At 36.2% G+C, this 25,985-nt stretch overlaps 1 protein-coding gene and 1 pseudogene across 1 annotated transcript; both read left to right on the forward strand.

The window, feature by feature from the left end:
* The first annotated feature begins 643 nt into the window (after nucleotides 1-643).
* Nucleotides 644-25,402, forward strand: LOC136280674 (uromodulin-like; annotated as a pseudogene).
* LOC136281070 (protein kinase C-binding protein NELL2-like) lies at nucleotides 20,629-24,431 on the forward strand. The gene is made up of 6 exons (XM_066167282.1): nucleotides 20,629-20,698; nucleotides 22,514-22,779; nucleotides 22,901-23,018; nucleotides 23,619-23,738; nucleotides 23,945-24,064; nucleotides 24,274-24,431. The coding sequence occupies exons 1-6, from the start codon at nucleotides 20,629-20,631 to the stop codon at nucleotides 24,429-24,431; spliced, it is 852 nt and encodes a 283-aa protein (XP_066023379.1).
* Nucleotides 25,403-25,985: the final 583 nt, after the last annotated feature.

Genomic DNA, 25,985 nt, shown 5'->3' on the forward strand with positions numbered 1-25,985 from the left:
CGGTTACAACGCCGGTTATCCGAAAGAGATTACTGTCTATTGCCTCTATAAAGTAAACGTCACACAAAAGTCAGTGTGTTCAAATATTTTATGGGTTTACCGGTGCAGTAAACGATAGGAATTGATCTATCAGGGCACTTGTAGTAACTCAGTTATATCAGTTATCTAAGAGTGGTTCGGAAAAAAAGTTTAAGCGAGCGCGCTTCCTAATAAAAAACTTAGTGGACACGGTGGATGTTTTAATGACTAAAAACCCAGTCGGTCCAAAAGATCGCAACGACAAACAATGACCCTATAAAATATAGGAAATTAAATTTTCTGAGGATCAAAAATGTTATCCTCATCGGACATATGTCCACACCCCTCTTCAGTAAATCCTGGATTGTATTGTGTTTGCAAAACTAAGTAAAATGTGACCTTTATATTAAAACGAAAAAAAACAAGCAAACAAAACAAAACAAAAGATAAAGAAAAGTCGTGCCTTTGAAAGAAGTCTTGACCTAGGTTAGCTCTCGTTAAGTGGAATCAGATTGCCTAAATCGCTCCATATCGGCTCTAGTCGTTTTCTTTTTTCGGTAAATGTTTCGTCGTTCCCTTAAGTAGCTTTGAAGCACTTTCAACAGATCGCTAAGATTTTCGATAAAAACGAAGTAAATCCGACATTCATGGCAGAGGAAAGGATGTGGCGTCGAAAGAGAGGCAGACAATCGTTGTGGATCATGTTCATTCAAAACGTGAAAGTCCTGAGGAACAGCCGTCATAAACCAAAGGCAGACATGTGGGGGCAGCTATCTATTGTCTCACAAGATGCCGTCGAAAAAGTTTGGTAACTGTTGTTGCTATCATAGTGTCCATTGCCGTACTTATCGCAGTGGTGTTTGTAAGAAAATATCTTACGTAAACCCATGACCACAACGAGTTAAGAGGTAAGAACTGATTCGTACCTTACTTTGGTGATTTAGTTCGAAAGTTCTTTTTAAGATGAACCTGGAGACTTCACAGCACCGTTTTGTTTTCGACTCCTTAAGAAGTAAGAATTTCACAATTAATTTCTGCTGAAACCCAACACTACTTATGAAGCCGTAGTGTTCATCGATCGACATTTCGTATCGGTAATTTAAGCAAAACTAACAAATCTTTTGGATTTTCCTTCTAAAATATTCCAGCTTAAAGTCGGTCTTTCACGTCACTCAAGTTTTTTTTCTTTTCTTACCAAAAAAGCTTTTGAAATATCCTCGAACAATGGATAAGATCATCAACAATATGCTCATGAACTTCATTGTCAAACCTTAAGAGCGACGGTCAGGAAATATCGACCATTGAGTGGCAAGAGTTGAAAAATGAATTTCGCCTATTTTCCGGCTATAAAAAGCTACTAAGAATAAAAGAAATTTAATGTATTTCTTTTTCTTCCGGAGCGCTTTAATTCTGAGAAAACTGAGAAAAACAAATTTGATCCGCGACGATCCCGAAAGGTCCCACAAGCAAGTGTGAAATTGATATTTTAAACTGACTTTTGGTCTTCAAGGAAAAACGATTCAAAGGATCATGACACCGAATTTTGATAGAGTGAGTGCCGTACTTTCCCAGAAACTATATGACTTATCTTTATTGTTGTTCATAAATAGCAAACAACGCGCAGGAAAGTGCTGTATTTTCAAACGTGAAAAATCCCGCAAATACCTCCTTAATTCAAATGTTTTTTTCACTATGTGGTATAATTCAGATTTTCCTTTTAACTATGTCATTAGAGGGATTTAAGGTTTTCCTTGATAATATGTTAGAATCAGCATGGGTTTTGTTTACAGCGCCTCACGCGAAGGTTTTGAAATGACCGTAATTCATTCAAATTTTTTACAACGGCTGAGTAAAGAATTCTTGTTGCGTGACCGTAACGTCAAGTGGAGTTTTTCCACAGCAGGCCGGAATATACACGAAAGCGTACTGAAAACGATTCTGGTGTGAGCTTTTCGTCCTTTTTTATTGAAGAAAAGGTAATCGGCCAAAGAGAGGTTATTTTTTCTCATTGTTAAGGTGGAAGTTTTCCTTTTCAGTGTAAGATGTTTTCCCTGATAAATATCAGGATGTAATTTGATTAGCTCTCGGCTAACCTGTTTAACTTTTATACTTGTTTTTTCCGCTTCCTTTGGTTTCAGAAGAGTCGGAACAGAAAGACAAAAATCATAGATGCTTTTTTAAATTGATATTTTCTTCAATTGTGAGGATTCATTTCTATTTATTTGTTGGCTAAAGCTCGAAGCAGTTTACTAGCCGTAGTAAATTGAATTAGTCAATTAAATGCAAAGAGGAAATATTTAATTAGCGAAGTTGGGGTGAATTTGTTTTGCCGGTTTTGTGTCATCAGGGACGTTAAGTGCTCTTTTAGCTCCTTAGTCGGCGGTTCTTGCTCTTATGACCCCAGAGATAGGAGCAGATCAACTGAGGTTATTCCATTTCTGAACTGCAAAAGAGACATCGCGGGTCATAAGTCTTCCTTGTCAATAACTGACGTAGAAACCGAAATCGAACTTATATTGGGAAGAGTATCTACATCCTTTTCTTCGGAGTTAGACCTTTCGGAATTGACGATTTGTCCCCGGCACCGCTCATCCCTTGGTATTGGGTGGCGTCGAGGATCGAATCTGTGCTGAGTTCCTCCGGCAATCTCGAAGCACGGCGGACAAGCCCAAAAAACGCAAAGGCAGAAAGAAGACTTGGCCAAAGTGCTTGTTATTTGATATGGAAGAAACTGGGAATTTTTATTCCAGTTGGCTCAGGTATGTATATATCATTTTTCATCTTTTTCAACCAAACAGACCAGCTCTAAAATGGCGGTCCAATCTGACACTTCAATTAAAGCACTTTGTAAGAACTTTTCTTTTTTTTTGGTTTGACTTTTTCAATAATTAAGTAGCTGTGACGGTCGCAAATTCAATAGCCTTTGTTTATTTACGTGTTTCTTTTCCTTTCATTATTCTAACATTTTATATGAGTGATTGTAGCAGCAAAAAGGTAAATTTAGAAGCCTTCACTGGACTCTTAAAATTACAGCTTTTTAAAGCAAATTCCCTGATGGCCTATAGATAGTTACAAGGAGACTCAGCTCCTAAAGGGTACCTTTATCAGGCTTCAGGTATATCAAAGGGTAGGGAATTGAAGAGTTGAAGTATAGGAGAGGGCAGGAAAATCTATCATTTAAGTTTTTTAAAACAGGTTCCCTTACTTGTGTAAATTAAGACCGTAGTTGTTCAGAATAGTGATTATATCGTATCAGCAAAAACCTGCATTTTCCATCAGTGGAAAACTGGTGCCATCACTCAACAGGTATTTGTCGCAACTGCCGGGTTAATCTTGACATGCAGAAAATAAGGGAGCAGCCCACAAAGCTTCCGGAGACCAAGAACCTTTCTTACGAGGAAACTGAGACCATTGAGACTTCTGTAAGTTCTGAACTGGCACTCAATGGAAATAGTGTTATTAACAGTGGCACCAAACAAGGCCCGCGGGGCAAAAAAGATAAAAAAAAAAAAAAAATGGATAGGGACCTTATCATCACAAAATCTGCATGAGCGGGCCCCGTTTCCTTACTGCCTTTCCTTGAAATGTAACGAATAGGGATAGAGAGCACAAATTAACCGATTTCGTAGACCTCAGACTGTGTGCTGGTATCCAAGAAAACAATGCCATATGCTTATTTTGTGCCTTCTACGTCAGTTTTTCCTGAGTTCCGCAGATAATGAAGAGGTTTAATACCCCGTGCATTTTATGTCGCCCTTGCGTCTGCACACAGTTGAAATTTATTTAGCGGATTTTCTATTTTTATTCTCACCAAAATCTGAGAACTTGAAGCAGTGGCAACAAGTTAAAGACCACGTAGTCCGCGATGGTAAGCTGAGGTCACATTGTTCTTTTAAGAATAAAGGGTTCATTTAAAAAAAAACTGCATTTTTGCTTCCACTTGCCCCCACCTACACACACGCATCCCTCCACCTTATACCGCCAGGGATACGAGTTCATGTGATTTTCTCAAGGTTAAGGATACGGTGAATAACACCCAGAAAAACGTTTCGGGTTTCCAATATACCACTCCGGGTTCCTTTACTACTCGCTTTAAAGTTCGTACTTATTTGTCATAATGAAAGGTATTTTATGTAATAAATTAGGCACTTTTTATCATAAATGAAGGCAGCAAAAAAGGTTTTATTTTTAGTCCATAATAAAGGCAACAAAGATCAGGAGGGATTATTTATCTTTGTCTAAGTGTTGGTTAACTTCGATAATTATGTATCCAATTAATTTTTTTTAATACAGTTTACGTTATATTTATTTTGCGTCCTTGTCTAGGGCGTGATGTGTAACCTTCCAATTGCTGCAAGTACTCCTTGTTCGGTGGTAGCACATGACTTACTAGAGCAAGAAACGTCATTATATTTACCATCAACCCTCCTAGAATAAACCGAGACAAGCACTACAGGAATGAAGTCGGAAGAACCTATTGACCACCTTAGCGCAAAGCCAAGCAAGCGGTTTCAGCTGTTCTTGGTGAAATAGCGCCTAATGATCTAGATCTTCTCTGGGAATCTATTATGTCCTCAAAACAAAATGAAACTGGAAATCACACTTGTTCTAGTGGTTTGAATAAAGTGAATTGATGTACACGCTGGCAAACTGCTACAAAAATGCAAACGAAAGGGATTCTCGCAGGCAGATATTGTCCATAATGGCTGATAAGGTTAGCATGGCAACAATTCAACAGTGAATCCCAGGCCTGACAAGTTATCGGTTTTAGGTCGCCAGGCAGCATGGTGCAGTCCATGGCAGTGGAAAACTGGTGCCTACCAATGCACAAACGAAGTTATTCATACCTGAAGCAAAATTAGCATATTTCCTAGACTTTATCACAAGCTCCCATGTAATTCAAGATCTTCCATTCGGAGCCAAGACAATAACATTGTCAACTAGCGAGGTCGTCCAAGTTCCAAATGTGGTACAGAACATGATACCTGAACGAATCGTTTGCCAGTACCAAAAATATTCTGCCGAACATGATTTCACACCCATGAGTCGCAGTTCACTGCTAAGAATTCTGCATGTTTGTTCCACTTCGACTCGCAAGTCATTGCAAGGGTTAGATTGCGTAAGCTGTTCTGGTGCGCAGGCATTTGAAGATCTTGTGAACGTTGTGCACCAGCTCGGGGAAAACGGAATGGGTCTTACATGGGCAAAAACACAAAAGGAAGCTTTAAAGGAGGCAAAGCGGTACCTCAAGACTGATTTCAAGGTAAAATAAGAAAGTGAAAAAGGGAAATAACTTTGTTGCGCGCCTGGCGTAGGTGTATTATGAATGTTACTCGACTACATGAGTGCTCTCTAATTGGTTACTGCTCGCGTCTAGGTAGGTGAATAAGGGTGGATTCCCACTGTCGCGTAAATTTCACGTGCATACACACGTAGCTTTTAGGCGCGTAATTTAAATAGAGGCAATGTTTGAAAGGTCGCACGTAAACGTAAAAGTTGAGCGAGGTTTAGCTTTTACGTTTACTCGGGGCATTCCATACGTTCTTCTATTTTATTCACACCCTTAACCCTATTTAGACCAGGAAAGTTTGAAGCCCCCTTTGCTTAAAAGTTGATTAATTTCGAAACCACTCAAGCTTTGAGCACCAAACCCAGCGACTTTTCCTAAAAATCATCTGGAGACATTTTAAAGTCGTCGTGACTTGTACGTCAGCATTGACGTTACCATGGCAACCGAGTTTTGAGAGCCATATTTTCCAAAACTTGCTGTTTTACTCATTCAATTATACCTTTACACTGTTCTCATACGCAGTCAAGAAATGCATTAATATTGTGATTCCGTGACTGATCGACTCCCCAATATCACGTTTAGTCACGAAACAAAGAGTTTAGCGTTTCAAAATGGCCAAAACTCACCCAGTTTGGCTTTTCTATCTCACTCTTTAAGTAGAAACGCAACTTTGCAACTGTAAAACCTACAAGGATTAAGAAAAATGAGTATTTGGGGATCAAATATCCACTTTCATGGATTTATTACCGCCGAACCACGATGAAAATTCCTTAACTTCGATACCGCCTTATAGAGATTTCCTTCAATAACCCAAGCTAATTCCCAGGTATGTTTTAGATGTATGTCTAAATGTGGGATTTAACTAAAATGAAGTCAATTTGGTGTTATACCACATGTGCAATATTGCCGTCGAAAATCAATAACAAAACGGAGTTTTTGTTATCCATAAAACCTATTCCTCATTTTTGAATAATTTCTGCTCGGTGAGTGTCGCTTTTGCTCTAAAAGAATCTTCTAGTAAAAGAAGAACAGTGATTCTGTTGAAATAAAGTGTCCAAATTTCTCCGTGCGACTTTGTTTGCGAACGAGAGGCAAGTTGATGTATGCAAATTTCACGTAAATGATTAGCCAATTTTGTGACTCCGACCACAAAAACTGATATTCTAATTTTTCTAAAAAATAAAAAGCTTATGGCGGGAACAATCCACATCAGGTATCTTATCTACCTAAAAGCTACTTATGGACAAAAAACGAAAGAAAGCGATTTTTCAACTCTTGCCACGAAATTAAGATTTTGGTCGATATTTCCTGACCGTCGCTCTTAAACTAAATAGATGTTTGATATGCCAAGCGTTTAACTGTGGAGCTAAAGACTAAAATGGATAGCATGACAGGTACTAAAGATCTACAACGTTATTCAATGATTTACGATTTTTGGATACTCGTTGCCCTTATGAGCAAAGTTTATCAATCAATGACAGAGGGAAGATAGTTAGATTTAAAGCTATTGACGTTTTATGGAGTAGTGACAACTCCTCTAAACAGATGGTCTCTGGCGTTTGTCACACTGCAGATACAGTCCATTTCGAAAAGCTGGCAGCAAACCATGATTCGAATTCGTTGACACTTACTCAAACACCCTTGAACCATCACCTGGGCAAGTTCCGGCCTCGAAAAAATAAACTTTATCTAGATCTCGGGACAACCAGGGATTAAAAAACTCACAATTGCACGAATATGCCTCCTAAATCCGCCTGCACAAAATGTCTAAATCTTGAAAACCCAGAATCAGAGAGTTAATGAGCACATAACTAGATCAGAAAAATATTATCAGACTAAATCCGACTCACGGAATGGATAATTAAAAAAAATGTCACTAATTCATAAGATTGCATTTGTAATAGATAATCATTTTAACAAATCGCACAAACTCCATAGCATTTTCAATGGGAATAACCTAAAAGTGAGATACCGCTTTACACCAAAAAAGAAAGCTCATTCCAAAAAATATAAAAACCGAAAGATCCTGAATTAATTCTACGAAGCCTAACCACAAGTTCGAAAATAGAGTGATTAAAGGGTCAAGGTCCTCATCATCAGCTGAGTGAGTAACGAATAACGTAATCTACGATGTCACGTATCAGTATAATTGACATAGGTGATTGGAGAGATGCGCGTCTTCTGATTGATCGAGGATTGCGTCATACCTCGCTTTAATCGTCTCGCAGGAGATGATTATAGCAGGGACTGGCTGCCTCGCGTTTTGGTTATGCTTCCACGGAAGTGATAAACGTGGTAAATCATCAGAGCTCCGACGAAGGGCAAACGCTCGAATAGTCACTTTTTAAACTCTTTATGGTGGCCATTTTAGTTAAACTGGCATAGAAAAATGATCATGCATAAAAAATAGAAGACGATTGCGTAGTTACGTGCGGTAAGAAAAATATCCAAGTAAGACAAATAAGGTGTAACTAAAGAAGGAAAATGATGAGAAATGTAACAAAAAAATACTCACAAGGAGATAGGGAAAATAAAGGAAATAAATTGATATACAAGTACAAAATTACACAAAGGTAATAAGAAAGCAATTTAGATCTTTCTTCGCACATAAGGTTTTAATATTCTTATGATCCTCCCGCACTTCATCAAAAGTTAATCAGTTGCCAGCCAATATTCTTAGTCATGTCTCCCCCTTTAGCATCGGTTGGTGATGACTAATACCCCTCCATTCCCTCATGTGTCCCCCCCCCCCAGAATCCTCGTTTCCCTCTCCCCTCCCCCTCCCGCCCTTCCAAGTGATCAACAATGACTGACCCCTAATTCTTTAAAAAATCTAGCATAGCTCAGCGAAAAGGCTTATAACAGTGCTCACAGATATTTTGTGTGACAATACGGCGGTACGATCGTATGAATGAAACTGTGCGGAAAAGTGTGCGGATTCATTTACGGTTTATAATGACCAAGGTGATAAACCGAAAAACATCTTGCTTTTTCTCGTCGTCTTCAACATTCATGTTTTCTCTTTCATAGTACAGAAGAAGTTATTGATGATGCTCAAGATCCATTTGAAAAAGTGGACTGTATTAACACTTATGGCTCTTACAATCGTACCTGTAAAGGTGACTATGTTAGACCCTTTCAGCCATGCAAGGACGTTAATGCAAACTTAACCAAAACTAATATCTCCCCCTTAACTGCTCAGGTAAGCAGAGATACACAGGAGACAGTCATGGAAAGAAACTTTTATCATGTTAACTTATATATAGACTCAACTGGCAGAGTATCCAACTGCAGTAACTCGAATCTTAAGGGGCCACTCGGGTTACTTCGCTCCATGCTCGTTCAAATCATACTCTTTTTTTTTTCTTTATCGAGTACGTTCTCTTCACAATACTGACGCAATGTCATTTTAATACCTCCCGCACTACTACTCAAGTTCTCCAGACTTGCACTCTTGAATATGTAAGGAATGTTTATCATCAGTTTTCTCGAATATCATCCGAAAATGAAATCGATGTAATTAAAAATTGTGAAATAGTTTTAAACTTGGTTTTACTTAATACGGGCGTGGTATTTTCCTTAGAACTTATGGAGCCTTAACAACCATTGCTTTCCCAGAGAACTCTAAAAACTAAGGAATAATAATGACGATGATTTGTAATTATCGGTCAATCTTTTAGTCGACCCATGTGTAAATTACAAAGTCCTGAGTAATGAGGACAGAAGGAGCACCTACGTCAGAGTCTTCAATGAAATGTTTTGTCAGAATGGATTCTGAGGGTAGGTTCTAATTTATGATCTTCGGATCAAAAACCAAATATTTAAAAAACGGATGCAAGAGGGCGCCTTTTTGTAGTCTCGAAGGGGGTAGGTTCTAATTTATGATCTTCGAATCAAAAACCAAATATTTAAAAAACGGATGCAAGAGGGCACTTCTTGTAGTCCCGATCCTTATCAGCGCTGATAGGTTAAAACGAGAGAAAAACAGAAAACAAAACAAAAACAAAAACAAACAAACAAAAAAATAAAATGAAATAAATAAAACATAAAACCATAAAGGAGAGGAAGAGGAGGGGAGGGGAGGGGTGTTCGCAGGAAAGAATGGGATAACCATTGTTATCCATAGTATCTACGAAAAGTAATGGCCTCCTCTCGGCCTGAATCTAATTCTGCTATTGTAGTGTTTAGGGGCACTTTTGAAGAAAGTAAGCTCGCTTGAGTTGTTCAATGCTGGATGTGTTGCAATTGTATATATTATGCGTACATTATTTCAATATTCTAAATTTAAGAAAAAAATCTTCCTTTTTAACCAGGTGTCGTCTTTGAAACTTTCCGTTATCTTCCAAGCGAGTTTCTTTTTAGAAAAATTTGACCGAGAGAGAAAGATACATTAACGATGTTTAGAGTTCGAGTGGTTACGGAAAAGTAACGTTTTTGCTCAGAACAAAAACACCCAACAAAGCACATACAGACTAGCAAAAAGTTGGAAGTATTGGGATTGCAACACCGCCATAACAAAATTACTGAAAAGTTGAAACCGGATGCCTTGGAAAACTTTTCTCGGTGTTTACGTAACAGTTCGTACGTAAGATGGGATGGAATTACAAACGTAATAACCTTCGTGTACTGTTTACTGCCATGAAGTGAATGCAAACGGAGAAAGAGTGCAAATACTCATATTCCTCTTTTTAAACAGGTTTAGGAAGATAAATCAGAAAACGAATGAGACAACACGGGCTGAAGACCAATTTCATTTCAAATTTTAGCTTGTGCGGATTGTTTCAAACGAATTGGAGTAGAGCTTTAAGATGCTAAATATAAATGATAGTTATGTTGACAACTGCGGCCTCTACTAATAAATTTTAACCACATCAATATACTTCGGTCAGTATTGTTTTAACTTTTCCTCCACTTTGTTAAGGAGATTTTATCATGAACTTATAATTACTGTTCATTCTAACACCCTACTATATAAAGCTTGCATGTATACTCTGCCTATGTGGGCTGGTTAAATTACGCAGAACCTGAAATTTTTCTTTTATTTTTATTCTTATTTTTTTATTATTATTTGTGTTTGTTTTCAAGACAAATTATTAAAAGTAAAGGTATAATGAAAAAAAAATCCAGCAACCGTTTCTTCATAAACTCCTGCGCTTAGAAAATGAAATAGAGGCAGCGCATAATTCAAGGTACGAATAAAATGTATTTGTTGTTTCGCCGCCTTGATGTTTTACAAGCCTGCAACGCAAAGTTACCTCATTATTTTAAGACCATCAGTACTGTTTCCGTCATGGCTAATAAAAAGTCGTTTTCCTTTAGCGTTAATAGCATTGCTATGGCAAGCAGCGTTTGACTTCCCGAACCGATTATTTCATGAATTCTTGAGTAAAAACCAGGCAAATCATAATTTACCCTTTGTTAAGTATAAGATGCAAGATTTAGGATGAGGACAATAGCATACCAAATGCTTTGCAAGGTACATCTTGCAAGCTTCACCACAATACTCAGCATTTCCTTGATTGTTAATTCCATATATTTCCTATGCATGTGCTTACTTCGTTCTAAGGCGCCACTGAAACACAGTCAACCAATTAAAGATGAATCTTAATCATTGGAAAATAACTCCACATGAACTTTATTCCAACATTTTGGTCTATACGTTATTGCATTAATGCAAAAAAAAAAAAAAAAGAAAAAAAAGCCAATTTATCGCCTGCCTAGATGAGGTCTTCCCTATTTCGTTGAAAACGTGAATGAGACTAGTCAACAGTTAAAAGATAACTATCTGATTACAACTTGAATAGTAAACAGGGTCTCAAGAGCGACGTACGCTAACTGAGTCTCCTGACAAATACGAGTCTCTTAGCTGATACAAATCCCACGTCTTGAAAGCTGTCTTCGAAACAATTTCACAATTCTTTTCTTGAACATTTTCATGAATTTATTTACAGTTCCTCGCCTCAGAAACAAACAAAAACATAAAGAAAGATTAATTAAAAAAATGCCGTCCGTGCATAAGCTCTAAAGATTGTCTTAAAGTTTTCACTTTTAGGGACTAAACCATCCGTGCATCGGGATTAATACAATTGCAATTTAAACAATAGAGACTTACGAACTAAATTTGTGGCTCACGCAATTGATCCAAGTTTTATTTCTTTGATTAAATTGAAGTTCGAAATTGCTCTGCCATTTTTTAATGGCATATCACTCTTAATGAGAACTTAAACAATTTTAAGCGTAAATTGAAAATTCGAGTACCTTCGACTGAATATGTATATAAATATGAATATATTTTTTAATTTTTTAATTTCTTTAATTGGAAAAGTAAAAGCAAAACAAAACGAAAGAAATTCGCGTTTTCCACCGAAGAATTAGGTATATGCTTAATAAAGTAATTTCGTGTCTCATAGAAAGACATTAATAGCTTCTGGTATATCTGCCTTGTCTGTCATCTTGAACAATAGATTTACAATGTTAGATGATAAGGAAAATATGCATTGTTTATTCTGGTAAAAGTGCGCTTGAACTCTGTTTTGAAACTCCTAAACAGCGCGTGAAGCCGGCTAAATGTTTCATCGTGTACAGATTGTTGCGATGGTTTCAACATACGGACGGAAAACATTGTGCTTTTTGTCTAACTTGTTGTGACAAAGGCCTGGGAAGAAGAGCGAACGATTTGACAAAAACAGCCGGAGATTTTGCAATAATTTCGAGCCATTATTACGTATCGATTTAAATTTTCTTAAGACAAGATAGTAGACAATTCAAATAAATATGAGTAATGTTGAAAGAACGCAAGCAAATTACAAGAACCTGCGTATCACGAGGGAGAAAAATAGTCATATTTGCAGCGCCATTAATCTATTTCAACTTCACTGTCGATGACTGATTAAAAACTTTCAAGCTCAGATATATTTAGCTATATATTTGCTGGATTGGGCATATCAAAGTAAATTTTCATCGCATTTTGTTTAATCTGTTTGTCCTCACTGTCAACTTAAATTTGTATTGTAGCTGAAAGACCTTGAGGTTCGAGCAAATCGTTTGTGTTGTGTGTGCTTGAAGTCCGTGAATTATGGTCATTGCGGCTTTCGCGCAAAATGGATATAAACTTTGACAGAAAAATCATTTCCAACACGAATCGTCAGTATTTGGTTCAAGACTTCCCCGTGTTTAGAGTAAGTTTTCAAACTAAAATTACGCTACTGTTTGATGAAAGTCAAACCATTTTTGCCGGACATCCCTTGAATTCTTACTGAAGTCTATGGTTTATTCTCTCAAATTCATCTGCATTACGTTTGCTTGACATGAATTACAAAAAGGATCTATAAGTGTAATGCATTTTGCACCCGACACAAGAGGCGACAGTTTTAAGGAATTAATACTAACATTTTACAGTCCAAAACGAAGAGCCCAAACAGGAAGAGGGAAGTTCATTTTCATGATCATCTTGGCTTGAAACCAACAGCTTCTATCGTAACCATAGCCACCAGAAAGTAATAAAAGAAAACGCGTTTGGCTCAATAACACTAGAGGTGGGCACCAAAGAACGTTGGATCTTTGAAGGTAAGAAATGATTGTACTTAATGAAGGAATAACTTGTGTTATCCCATGACAAGATTTGATATCCATCCTTAACTCCTCTATTTCTGTGTGGTTGAAATAAAAAGAAAATGAATTTTACCGAGCTTCCAAATGTGGGTATAACAAACTTTTGGCGAAAAAACAGCTTCAGGTATTCGAAATAAACAAGATCATTGTCCCTAATTTTTAATTTCTTCAACGTGTTTACTTCTTGAACCTTTTCTCAGCGATATTTGTTTAAATTTTTATAATGACACTACTTTTCGAAATTGTAATTCCATCATTAACGTAAATAGAGAAAAGTGCTAAATTATAAAAAGTTAGTGCTGGCGGTTCCAGGCTCATCACATATTGTGAAACTCGAAACGACGGGAAACTCCATAGAGCGATGACAGAGGATTTAAAACAGTGACAAAGCCCGCTGTTTGGGTTCAATTTGCGGTAAAGAAAAATAGAGTTGATGACAAAAATCTTCTTCATTTGATTTATACAACTTCCCAAAAATTTTGGGTGTTTTTTTCTGTACTTATAAAGATTTCCTTTCACAAATTGTTTTGTCCTGTCCCCAACTTAAACTGATATGCAGCTCGTTTGAATCCCGTTCATATTATGACAGAAGTGATGATTTGAAGTAGAAGAACCTTGAAAAATATGGAAGTTAATTTCCAAGGCTCCCAATAGGGATGAGTCGGGAACTAAGTGTTGACTTGCAGGTCTCGTTTACCTTAGGTCTGCAGCAATTTTATCTATTATCAATTATAATTTAAAAGACATTCCAATGAACGCCTTAGAAACCAAATACAATACTGGATGGTTCGGCTGAATCCAATCATAAATTACGGCACACCCTTTCTAAATATCAATTTGCTATTATCCTTAAGATCAAGGTTGCGATTAACAACAACATTCAGAGTTTCGTCTCATTAAGGCCCTGGATTAAGTATAGCGGCTGTCTACACTGCATCATGCTCAATCAATATAAGATATCTGATGGGTTCTGCCTCGACACTTTTTATGCAATCCTAATGTATCGAGACACGAGTTGTAGGTTCCTCCAAAAAAATGATGGGATTTCTGTAGTTTAACATCCACCGTTTACGGGAGATTTATTGATTATTCAAACTAAAGAGCTTATTAGAACTCAACGGGATTCCTTTTTGAACCTTTTCTTAACGATATTTCTTTAAGTTTATAATTACATCCCTTTTCGAAACCGTAGTTGCATCATTACCGTAAATAGAGAAAAGTGCCAAATTATGAAAAAGTCAGTGCTGGCCGTTCCAAGCTCGTCACAAATTGCGAAACTGGAAACGACAGGAAATTCCAAAGAGCGATGAGAGAGGATTTAATGCAGTGACGAAGCCCGCTGTTTGGGTTCAAATTACAGTAAAAAAAATATAGAGTCGATGACAAAAATTTCTTCATTTGAAATATCCAACTTGTCAAAGACTATGGATGTTTTTTCTCTCCGTACTTATGAAGATTTCCTATTAAAAATGGTTTTGTCTTATCCCCCCAAAATTGATGATTTTGAAATAGAAGAACCTTGAAAAATATGGAAGTTGATTTGCATGGCTTCTAATCACAAAAGCCAGTCGGGAACTAATTGTTGGCTCACAGGTCCCGTAAAGTCTTTAGCAGCTTTATCTAACAAAGGAAAACCTGAAAATATTTTATAAGTTAGAAGGTATTCCAGAGAAGGCCTTGGAGGCCAGATCCGATACTGAATGGTTTGGCTGAGTCAAATCATAAATGACAGCACACCTTTTCCAAATATCAATTCGCTATTATCCTTGAGGTGGAGGTGGCGCTTAAAACAACACTCAGAGCATCGTCTCAACAAGGCTCTGGATTAGGTATAACAACTGTATCGTGCTCAATCATTATAAGATATTTGAGAGGTTCTACCTTGGCACTCTTTATGCAATCTTGATTTATCGAGACATTGGTTGTAAGTTGCTGGGCAAATCTATGGAATGTCAGTAGTTTTAGGGGAGATTTTCTGTTTCTTCAAACTAGAGAGCTTATTAGAACTCATCATTAATTAATCTTGACGTTAATGAATGTGAGCGAAGATAAAATGACTAATCACTGAGGACTTCAAATTGGAAAACCATCTTTAACTTGTTGCGTTCCTGTATTGCTTGGAGTAAGTAGAAGGTTGAAACACGAAAATATTTTGTTCGATGTAGTTAAGTGGGTGGTATCACAATCCATTAAAGAACGTGGCTTATTTTATCATTTCTGAACTATTTCAAGATTTAATCTAAATTAAGACTTCATGTTTCTTGAGCAGGAATGTCGGTACATAAGATTTTTATATTTTTATTGCCATGTTTTGTGATTATTGCTTTTTGTCAATTTTTGACGCTTCGATCAATTTTATGAGGTGTTTTCCCCTGATGATAAAAAAAATAAAGAAAGAAAAAAAAAAGGAAAAACGCTGAATCCATGGATCGATCTTATAAATTTGAAGGTGTTGTTTCTCACAAACTCGAAAGAACTTGACTTTTTATGTGACTGCAGTAACGGAGTATGTTTACCTAATGTTCTCAAGAATATGTCTATAGTGTTATTTCCTTAAACGCACTCCACTGACTATAGTTATGGAGCAATTGAAGTTAATGTTATGGAAATTTGTGTGGCAAAATGTCTGAGTCTAATCTGAAGGTAAACACCGATAGAATCGTAGCTCGCCAAATCCAGTCTTTCCATATATCCCAAACGCGCGCCCACGTATTTAATTTGCTTCAATCATTCCAATGGGTCTGGACTGACTGCTATTAATTTTGTTAACATCCCATATTCAAAACAAAAGGGTCGGTATCTACTACTTAACCCATTATCGAATGCAGGTGGTGTTATTTCTGTTTAAAAATAATTCATTTCAGCTCGTGTTATTTCCCATCACTCTTTATTTTTATTTTGCTGATTTACTACAGTTGATGCTCTGAGCTTATAACTGGTCATTGTGACAAAACTAAAATCCTGAACTCAACGAACATGATTTTTAAGGGAAGGAACCTTAGTCTTGTAAACTTGTTTTGTTGACATTAATGGTATTTAGCAAGGGTGTGTTATTATGATGAGCCATCGACAGTTTTCGTACAATCCTGATGCATCGAGGCATAGGTCGTAATTGTCTCGGCAAATTTATTGAATTTCTGTATTTTAAGATCAGGCGTTTACGAGAGATTTTCTGTTTGTTCAATCTAAAGAGCTTATTAGAACTCATCATTTATTGATTTTGACGTTAATGAATGTGAGGGAAGATAAAATGACTTATCAAATTGGACTTAAAATTACTTTAGTTTTTTGAGTTCCTGTATTATTTCGAATAATTAGGAGGGCAAAACGAGAATATATTTTGTTCGATGTAGTGAAGTGGGTGGTACAGCTTAACAACTACAAACACGATATTCGAAATTCAAAAAAGAGTTTCTCTTATTCATTTCGTCGAATTAGAACAAGAGACTCACAGTCCATCAAAGAACGTGGCTTATTTTATAATTTCAGATTCATTTCAAGATAAAGTCTTTTAAAATTAAGAATTCATGTTTTTGGAAAATGAAAGCAAACTGTGCGAGTGCAAGGTTAACAACTCTTCGGCGGATAAGGTTATGACAACCTGTCTGGTCCTTCACACCGATTACCATATTTTATGAGAATTTTCTTTTCGTCAATTATCGACGCTTCAGTCAATCTTGTTAGGGGTTTTCCCCTGAGAGTGAAAATAAAAACAAACAAACAAACAAACGCTGAATCTATGGATTTCTCAGAAACTCGTGTGAACTTGGCTTTTTATGTGATTGCATTGTCTAGGCATGTTCATCTAATGTTCTTAAGTATATGTTTATAATGTTGTTTTCTTAAACGGAAACTACGAATCGTTTTCTATCCCCGTCTTATCTTATTTCCCATCATACTTTATTTCTACTTCGATGGTTGACAACAGTTGAAGCACTGAGCTTGTAAGGTGTCGTATGACAAGACTAAAAACTTGAGCCTAACAAGCGTGATTTTAAAGGGAAGGAACCTTAGTCTTGTAAACTTGTTTTGTAGACATCAATGGTATTTAGCAAGGGTGTGTTATTATAATGCGCTACATCGGAAATTTGCAGAAGTATTTTGTTACAAAAAAATAGAACTGCTACGGTGATGAATTGCTTCATTCAAAACCACTACAATCCTAACGCTCAGCTCATATTTACATGGACGGGTAATCAATTCTATCAAAAATAGTTCGTTGTTGTTTCGCAGACGGGAATTCGCTAATTTGCATGGAAGAAAAATTGGCCGCTCGTAGCCAACTTAAAGCGAAATCATTTTTATAGACGAACGATGCTGGCATTTGGAACAAACCATTCTCTCTGGTTTTAAGACATTGTTTATAAAAAAAAGGGTAGCCGGTCTCATAAGCTTTTAGCCATTTTGTGGAATTGAAAAAAGTCTCCCAAAAGTTAATTTTTGAAGTGTAGGCTCTTAAACTTGCCAAATAACAAATAGCTAGATTGAGATGATCCTTAAAAAACTTTTGCACAGAAGCTTCGTGCAATTTTCAAACTTTTTGTTTTTCCAAAATTAATCTCACAGCAAGGATCTCCTAGACTGAAATTAGTAAAGTTTATATTATTCAGTGTTTTTAAAACGATGTAGCTGTAATCAATATTTTTCAACTTCTGAAAAATGATGTAGGCGGACGTTTTTTTCGAAATAAGAAAACGAAAAATGAATGACTGAAAACGATGACAGATTAATGAGTTGTTTTAAGAAAACAAGTATCGGAAATGTAGAGATGATTATATTCACCATAGCTAAGCAATTCTAAAAACCTACGTTGGCTAACAAAAGTAAAAATTTTAAAATGTTATTTTGGGTTTGTACGTTTCGAAACTTCGAAAACTGAAATAAATCTGCCCATTGATGCAGGACAAGAACGTTTTTTTTCGGCTTCAATTCGCACAAATTTCCTCTGTTCACGATAACCGTTCGAAGACAAAAGCCACAGGGAACCTCTTCACTAATACATTTCTTTAATAAACCCTCAATAGTCAAGCAACTGTTTAGTGAAACTGGTGCGTGACTTTGTCATATATATGTAATTCCGTGCATTCGATCATTCAGGTGCTTAATTTCTCATACACTTTGACCAGTGATAATCTTCTTTGAAGGATACCCTAGTATATCGCCCTCATTTTCCTTAGAAACTTGGACCGTACAGGAGACTTATTTACCTTCTTCGACTGAACTCGCTAATGTAATGCAGAAGGAGCACAATAGAACTTTACGGGGTTCAGTCATTAAATAATTTTTACGCCTTTGGCACTGGACCACAGACGACTCTTTCAAGGAATTAATACTAACAATTTATAGTCCAAGACGCATGACTCCAGTCAATCCGTTGCATTAGGTTCAATTTTTCACCTAGTATTATTTTACGAGTCTAGCTTTTGGCGCAAAAAGCCCAAACAGGAAGAAAGCAGTTCATTTCTAATGTTAACGTAACCATACCTACCAGACAGTAATAAAAGAAAACACGTTTGGCTCAATGAATCTTTGAGGGTACAAAGTGATATATTTAATGCATGGATAACTTGAGTTTGACTTTCATTCCATAATATAAATTGAATATCCACTCTTAACTTCTTTATTTCTGTGTGGCTGAAATAAAACTAAAAGGAAAAAAATACCGAGCTTTCAAATGTGGATATAACAAACTTTTGGCGAAAAAACAGCTTCAGCTATTTGAAATAAACAAGATCATTGTCCTTAATTTTAGTTTCCTACAAGGGTTTACTTCTTAAACCTTTTCTCAGCGATATTTGTTTATGGTTATAATGACACCCCATGTAGAAATTGTAGTTCCATCATTACCGTAAGTAGAGAAAAGTGCCAAATTATAAAAAGTCAATGCTGGCGGTTCCAAGCTCGTCGCAAATTGTGAAACTCGAAACGACAGGAAATTCCATAAAGTGATGAGAGAGGTATTAATGCAGTGACGAAGCCTGCTGTTTGGGTTCAATTTACGGTAAAGAAAAATAGAGTTGATGACAAAAATCTTCTTTATTTGAAATATTTAACTAGCCAAAAATTGCAGTTGTTTTTTTCTGTACTTAGAAAGATTTCCTTTCACAGATTGTTTTGTTCCATCCCTCAACTTAGACCAATATGCAGCTCGTTTGTATTCCGTTCATATTGTGACAAAAGTGATGATTTGGAACAAGAAGAAAAAATATGGAAGTTGATTTACATGGCTTTCAATCAGAAAAATAAGTCGGGAACCAAATGTTGGCTCACATGTCTCTTTAATCTTAAGTCTGCAACAATTTTATCTAACGGAGGAAAACCTGAAAATGTCTTATAATTTAAAGGTTCTTCCAATGAAGGCCTTGGAAGCCAGATCCGATACTGAATGGTTTGGATGAATCCAGTCATAAATTACGGAACACCTTTTCCAAACATCAATTTGCTATTATCCTTGAGATGAAAATGGCGCTTAAAACAACATTCAGGGGTTCTCCTTCGACAATCTTTATTCAATCCTGATGTATCGAGACATAGGTCGTAAGTTGCTCAGAAAATTTATGGAATTTTTTGTTGTTTAATATCCACCATCTACGGGAGATTTATTGTTTGTTCAAACTAAAGAGCTTATTAGAACGCGTCATTAATCAATTTTGACGTTAATGAATGTCGGGGAAGATGAAATGGCTAATAACTTAGGACTTCAAATTATTGCGTTCCTGTATTATTTCGAGTAAGTAGGAGGGCCAAACGAGAAAACATTTTGCTCGCTGTAGTGAAGTGGGAGGTACAGCTTAACAACTTCAAACACGATATTCTAAATTCAATAAGGAGTTTCTCTTATTTATTTCGTCGAATTAGAACAAGAGACTCACAATCTATCTAAGAACGTGGCTTATTTCATAATTTCAGACATATTTCAAGATACAGTCTTAATTAAGAATACGTGTTTTTGGAAAATGAAAGCTTAAAGTGCGAGTGTTTTTTTTTGGCGGATAAGGTTACGCCAGCCTGCCTGCTCCTACACACCGATTACCATTATCCGCAGGATTTCGTGAGGGGGACTTTCGGTACATAAGATCTATTTTTATTACCATATTTTTGTGAGAATTTTCTTTTCGTCAATTATTGACGCTTCAATTAAACTTGTAAGGAGTTTCCCCTGAGAATGAAACAAAAAAACAAAACAAAACAAAACAAACACACAAACGAAGAAACGTTGAATTTATGGATCGATCTTGAAAATTGGGAGTCCTTAGAAACTCAAGGGACCTTGGCTTTTTATGTGACTGCATTATTGGAATATGTTCACCTAATGTTCTTAGGAATATTTTATGATGTTATTGTCTTAAACGCACTCCATTGACTATAATTATGAAGCAATTGAAGGTGATGTTAGGGAAATTTGTGTGGTTAAAATCCCTTTTTCTAATCTGTTGATGAACACCAATAGAATCGTAGCCCATCAAAACCAAAGTGTTTCTAACTGGCACAAAGGAAGACATTGGAAACGTGTTCATTCGCAAACTTTAAAACGCGTACCCACGTATATTATTTGCAGGGTCAGGACTGACAGCTGTTAATTTTGTTAACATCCCATTTTTAATACTTATAGGTCGGTTTCTATCATTCATTATCAAATGCAGGTGGTCGACGCGAAATTTGTGGCACACTGAAAGCATCAATACTGAGTTCCGTTGTCTTGAGGAAGCATGGAATTTTCAGCGCTTCTAGTATTCGCAGTCTGGACTTCATCGACGACTTACTTGACGCTTGGTAAAGGTGAGTTACAAAATGCGCATCATTTTCCATCCCTATATTCATACTCCAGCCCGTGCTATTTTATTTTCCGTCACTCTTTATTTCTATTTCGCTGATTTACAACAGCTGATGCACTGAGCTTATAAACGTGTCGTTATGACAAAATTAAAAACCTGAATTCAACAAAGAAGATTTTTAAAGAAAGGAACCTCAGTCTTGTAAACTTCTTTTGTAGATATTAACAGTATTTAACAAAGGCGTATTATTATGATGAACCATATCGGAAATTTTCAGTTGTTACAAAAAAAGTAAGAATTGCTACGATGAAGAATTGCTTCATTCAAAACAACTTCAATCCTAACGCTCATCAGGTCATATTTACATTGAAGGATAATCAATTCTATGAAAAACATTTCGTTGTTGTGTTGCAGACGGGAATTCGATAATTTGCATGGAAAAAAAAATTGGCCGCTCTTAGCCAACTTAAGCGAAGTTATTTTTATAGAAGAACAATGCTGGCATTTGGAATAGACCAATTTGTACTGGTTTTAAATATTTGCCTATAAAAATAGGTTAGCCCGTCTCCATATAATTTAAGCACTGTGTGGGATTGAAAAAATAAAACCTTTGACGCAAAATCCTTTTAAATATTGCTTTTCGAATTGGAGGCTTTAAAACTTGCCAAAGAACAAATAGCTTAATTGAGATGATCCTCAAGAAAACCTTTGCATAGAAGCTTCGTGTAATTTTCCAATTTTGTGCTCTTTCATAATCAATATCCCAGTAAGGATTCCTCAGACTAAATATATATATATAAATATATATATAGTTTCAGTGCTTTAAAAACTCTGTTGCTGTGATCAATATTTTTCAATAGAAGAGAAATGATTTGGGCAGACTTTATTCGACATGAGAAAAACAACTAATGAATTAAAACGATGAACAGATAAATGAGTTGTTTTCAGAAAACAAATGAGGAAAATAAAGAGATGATTATATTCACCATAGCTAAGCAATTCAAACAACTTTCATTGGCTCGCAAAAGTAAAAGAAATAAAATTTCATTCTACATTTGCCCGTTTAGAAAACTCTCGAAAACGGATACAAATCTGCTGATTGACGCAAAACAAGAATGATTTTTCTCGGCTTAAATTTGCATGAATTCCCTCTGTTCACGATAGTCGTTCGAAGAAAAGAGCCGCAGAGGAGCTCTTCAGTTATACATTTCTTTAATAAACACTCAATAGTCAAGCACCTGTTTATATAAAGAAAAAAAAAGAAGAAAAAAAACTTTACACTTTTTCACTTTAAGACCATCTCTGGTCAAAGTTTTTGAGATATTAAAGGCTCCTTATAAAATAATTTTAGTTGTGTCCATTGCACATATTAAAAAATGCATCAAAAAATGCAAACATCAATTAACTCCCTCTGTAGTAGGAATTTAACCACAGAGTGTTTGATGAGCTCGTCTTTTCTATCGATATGATAGACTCATCTAAAAACGTACGAGCCTCTTGAATTGCCAAGCTCATGTGAAACTCGAAATATTTGCCGTAAATTTTCCGTATCTCAGAAACCCCCAAACTCTCAAATAAAGGTATTTTCATGTTATTGTTTAATTGTAGAAAACGGCGAAGCAATTACATCTAACGAGTCATCGTTTTTCTCACCGACTGCTATGTTTGACTTACATTTTCAACGCATTTGCCACCATAGTTTGCTGAGATCCGATAATTTTTGCGAAGAGATTTGTTCTTAGAAATTTTTACTCGAAATTTCTTTTTTTTGCGACGGAAAAGTATGCCTTATAATCATATTCCAATTTGTCTATTTTAGAGCGAGAGCGCGCAATGGTGTTTCCGGACTACTACTTCTTTGCCGAAAGACGTTTGGTAAACCATACCATTGAAAAGAAAGGCGTCAAGAACTTGGATGACTGTGAGCTACTGTGCTACCTGAACGACCAATGTGTCAGTCTTAACTTCGAAAAAGATCCAGAGAATAATAGACCACTTCACATCTGTGAACTAAATAACGCCACTCATCTAAAATACGACAGTCATTTGACAACTAATGCCGCTTTTTATTATCGCGGCTCGAAGGTGAGTTACAAATCGATTTTTCGAAGTTATCGCCTTTGAATAATATAATAACAAAAATTAATGTTTATACAAATTTTTGTGCATTCGATCATTCGATATTTCGTTTCTCCTTTTTTTTTAGAACGCTTGTGACAAGAGTCCCTACTGCGAAAATAACGCAACTTGCCAGTCTGGATTTACACTCAAGGGATATCGATGCTTGTGTCCTCCTGGATTCAAAGGAGAATATTGTGAAAAGGGTATGAGTCTAAGTCAACACTTGAAATGAACCTCTATGAGATTTTTTCTGATTTTCAATGCTGGTACGACAACTGTTCTTTAGTTGCTGAAAGTGGCATGAATTTATCTCATTGTATAAGGTGCTGAATCTTAGAATCTAAGAAAAATTTCTTACTATATTTTATTGAGCGTGTGTAATGTATTCTTCGCTCGCTCGTTTGTATATTTTAGTTCTGTTTTGTTTTGGTTTGTCTGCTTGTTTGTTGTTTTGTTGTTTTGTTTTTTGTATTTGTATTTGTTTTTTTTTGTTTTGTTTTATTCTTTTATTTTTTTTTTATTTACCATGAATGTTCGACGCCTTTCCATGGCAAAATAAGAGTAGTTCATTCGTATGTCGAGTGCTTAATACAGTAACTGCAAGGAGAGCTCAGAAATAATAGCTTAACTGAAAAGTACGGCCAGAGAACTACTAAAGGCAGGAAGCTACAAATAAATTGAGGTTTTTGTGAGTTGCTGAGTTGCTGAGTTCCTATGGCTGTTTGATAGAAATCAAAATGCTTATATCTGTAATTGATATTTATTCATTTGAAATCCCATTTTTTTTATCTGTGATTTCATAGACATTGACGAGTGTAAAGGAAACCACTCTTGTCACGAGAATGCAAACTGTACCAACACCAATGGATCACATTTATGCGATTGTCAGCCTGGATATACTGGAAATGGACAAAATTGTACAGGTAAATTCGGAATAGCAAGGAAATGCGATCATGGATGATTTATTTTAGTTCGTTCTTTCTTTTTTTGTATATATAACGTGTTCTGTGCTCCCCTAGCTAAACCAAAGCAGTTTAAAGCGTATGCTTTAGATAACACAGTAAAGGCTTATGCCACGGCAATATTTGCATAATTCTGAAATCCCATTTTTTCATCTGTGGTTTCATAGACATTGACGAGTGTAACGGAAACCACTCTTGTCATGAGAATGCAAACTGCACCAACACCAATGGATCACACGTATGCGATTGTCAGCCTGGATATACTGGAAATGGACAAAATTGCACAGGTTAATTCGGAATAGCAAGGAAATGCGGCGTTGGATGATTTATTATAGTTCGTTCTTTTTTTTTTTTTTGTATATATAACGTGTTTTGTGCTCTCGTAGCAAAACAAGAGCAGTTTACAGCGTATGCTTTAGATAACACAGTAAAGGCTTATGCCACGGCAATATTTGCACAATTCTGAAATCCCATTTTTACATCTGTGGTTTCATAGACATTGACGAGTGTAAAGGAAACCACTCTTGTCATGAGAATGCAAACTGCACCAACACCAATGGATCACACGTATGCGATTGTCATCCTGGATATACTGGAAATGGACAAAATTGCACAGGTGAATTTGGAATAGCAAGGAAATGTGGTCATGGATGATTTATTTTAGTTCGTTCTTTCTTTTTTTGTATATATAACGTGTTTTGTGCTCCCGTTGCAAAACAAGAGCAGTTTATAGCGTATGCTTTAGATAGTCTTTGCCGTACCAGAGAATAGAGCACGCTTTTTCGACCGATGACAGCACGCGTTATATCCGAACTTTATCATAATTAGTATTGGATTATTTGTATTACACCACCTTAAATCATGTTACGGACCCCTTCATCATTGATGGTTTTTGTGTCTTTCTGCCTTTCGATGGGCGTTGCAACAATAATAGACGACGGCGGGAAACATTCTTTTGAGTGATATTCTTTGTAGCTTGATTTTGACGTACACATTGCATTTGACGAACACATTGCTGCTTAGTTGTATGTAAACTACGTTAGCTGCGCCTTAAGTTTGCTGAAAGCTGTCTTTTAATGCGTTAATGCGTTACACAGATTCAGATACTACTTTTCGTAGTTAATAAATTTTATTTCCCATATTTATTTCCTAGCCTCATGGTCTAAAAATGTCCCACACAAGTATTACTTCACCTCCTTTTTTAATGTAGTTGTCATTTCTAAGTCCTGTTGTAATAATTATTTCACTTTGTAGCCGATCCTTGTTATCATTACAAAAACCTGAGTGATGCCAATAGAAAGAAAAGTTACAAAGCAACTCCCAAATCAGAGCTGTGTGACAAATACCTCCATCAGGGATGGTATCGTTTTGTGGGAGCTTCAGGAACAAAAATGCCAACAACGCGTGTGCCAGCATACAGATGTGGTGCTTACTGGTCAGGGTGGTTGGATGGTGCTCATCCTACAGTGGAAGATGGTAAAGTTCGCAGAAAAGTCTGCTTTAGTGATCGCTCTACTGGTTGCATGGACTCAAAGAATATTTTTGTGAAAAACTGTGGATCATACTATATCTACGAACTTTTCAAGCCTTCAAAATGTATTTCGCGTTACTGTGGTACAGACTGAATGTAGAGCAAAAAATTTAAGAAATAAGAGAACTCATAAATTGAACCTGAGTTACACTTAGGGATTTTGCTAAGTCTTCTTTAATGATAATCATTCATTTTTTCTATCGATTTTATACGCTGATGATGTCACTTTAACGGGTAATCAAAAATACTTTGAATTTCATAATTTACGAAGTATCTCTTTCGTAATAGTAATCACGAATAATTAATTTCTGTTAAAAGAACTTCTAGCGAACACAAAAAAAAGCATAGAAAAATAAAATGCTCAGATGGTGAAATATTTATCAAGCAGGAACATCATTCAGCATGATAACCAACAAAATATGACGAAACTCGTTTCCATAAACATTAGAAGCTGCTATGCAGGATACAATATATAGCACGGCATGATAATTTTAGCTTCAGTTTGTATAGGTAATCACTTGATTTCGAGTGCAATTTGGAATAAATAAGCACGAGTAAAATTTTTCAAAGAATAACAAAATTACACGAGCTCTTAGGGCGAGTGCAATATGTGATCTTTGAAAAAATTTACAAGTGCTTATTTATTCCAAATAGCACGAGAAAAATCACGTGATTAC

The sequence above is a fragment of the Pocillopora verrucosa genome, chromosome 5 (genome assembly GCF_036669915.1).
Source record: "Pocillopora verrucosa isolate sample1 chromosome 5, ASM3666991v2, whole genome shotgun sequence".
In the NCBI taxonomy this organism is placed as follows: domain Eukaryota; kingdom Metazoa; phylum Cnidaria; class Anthozoa; order Scleractinia; family Pocilloporidae; genus Pocillopora; species Pocillopora verrucosa.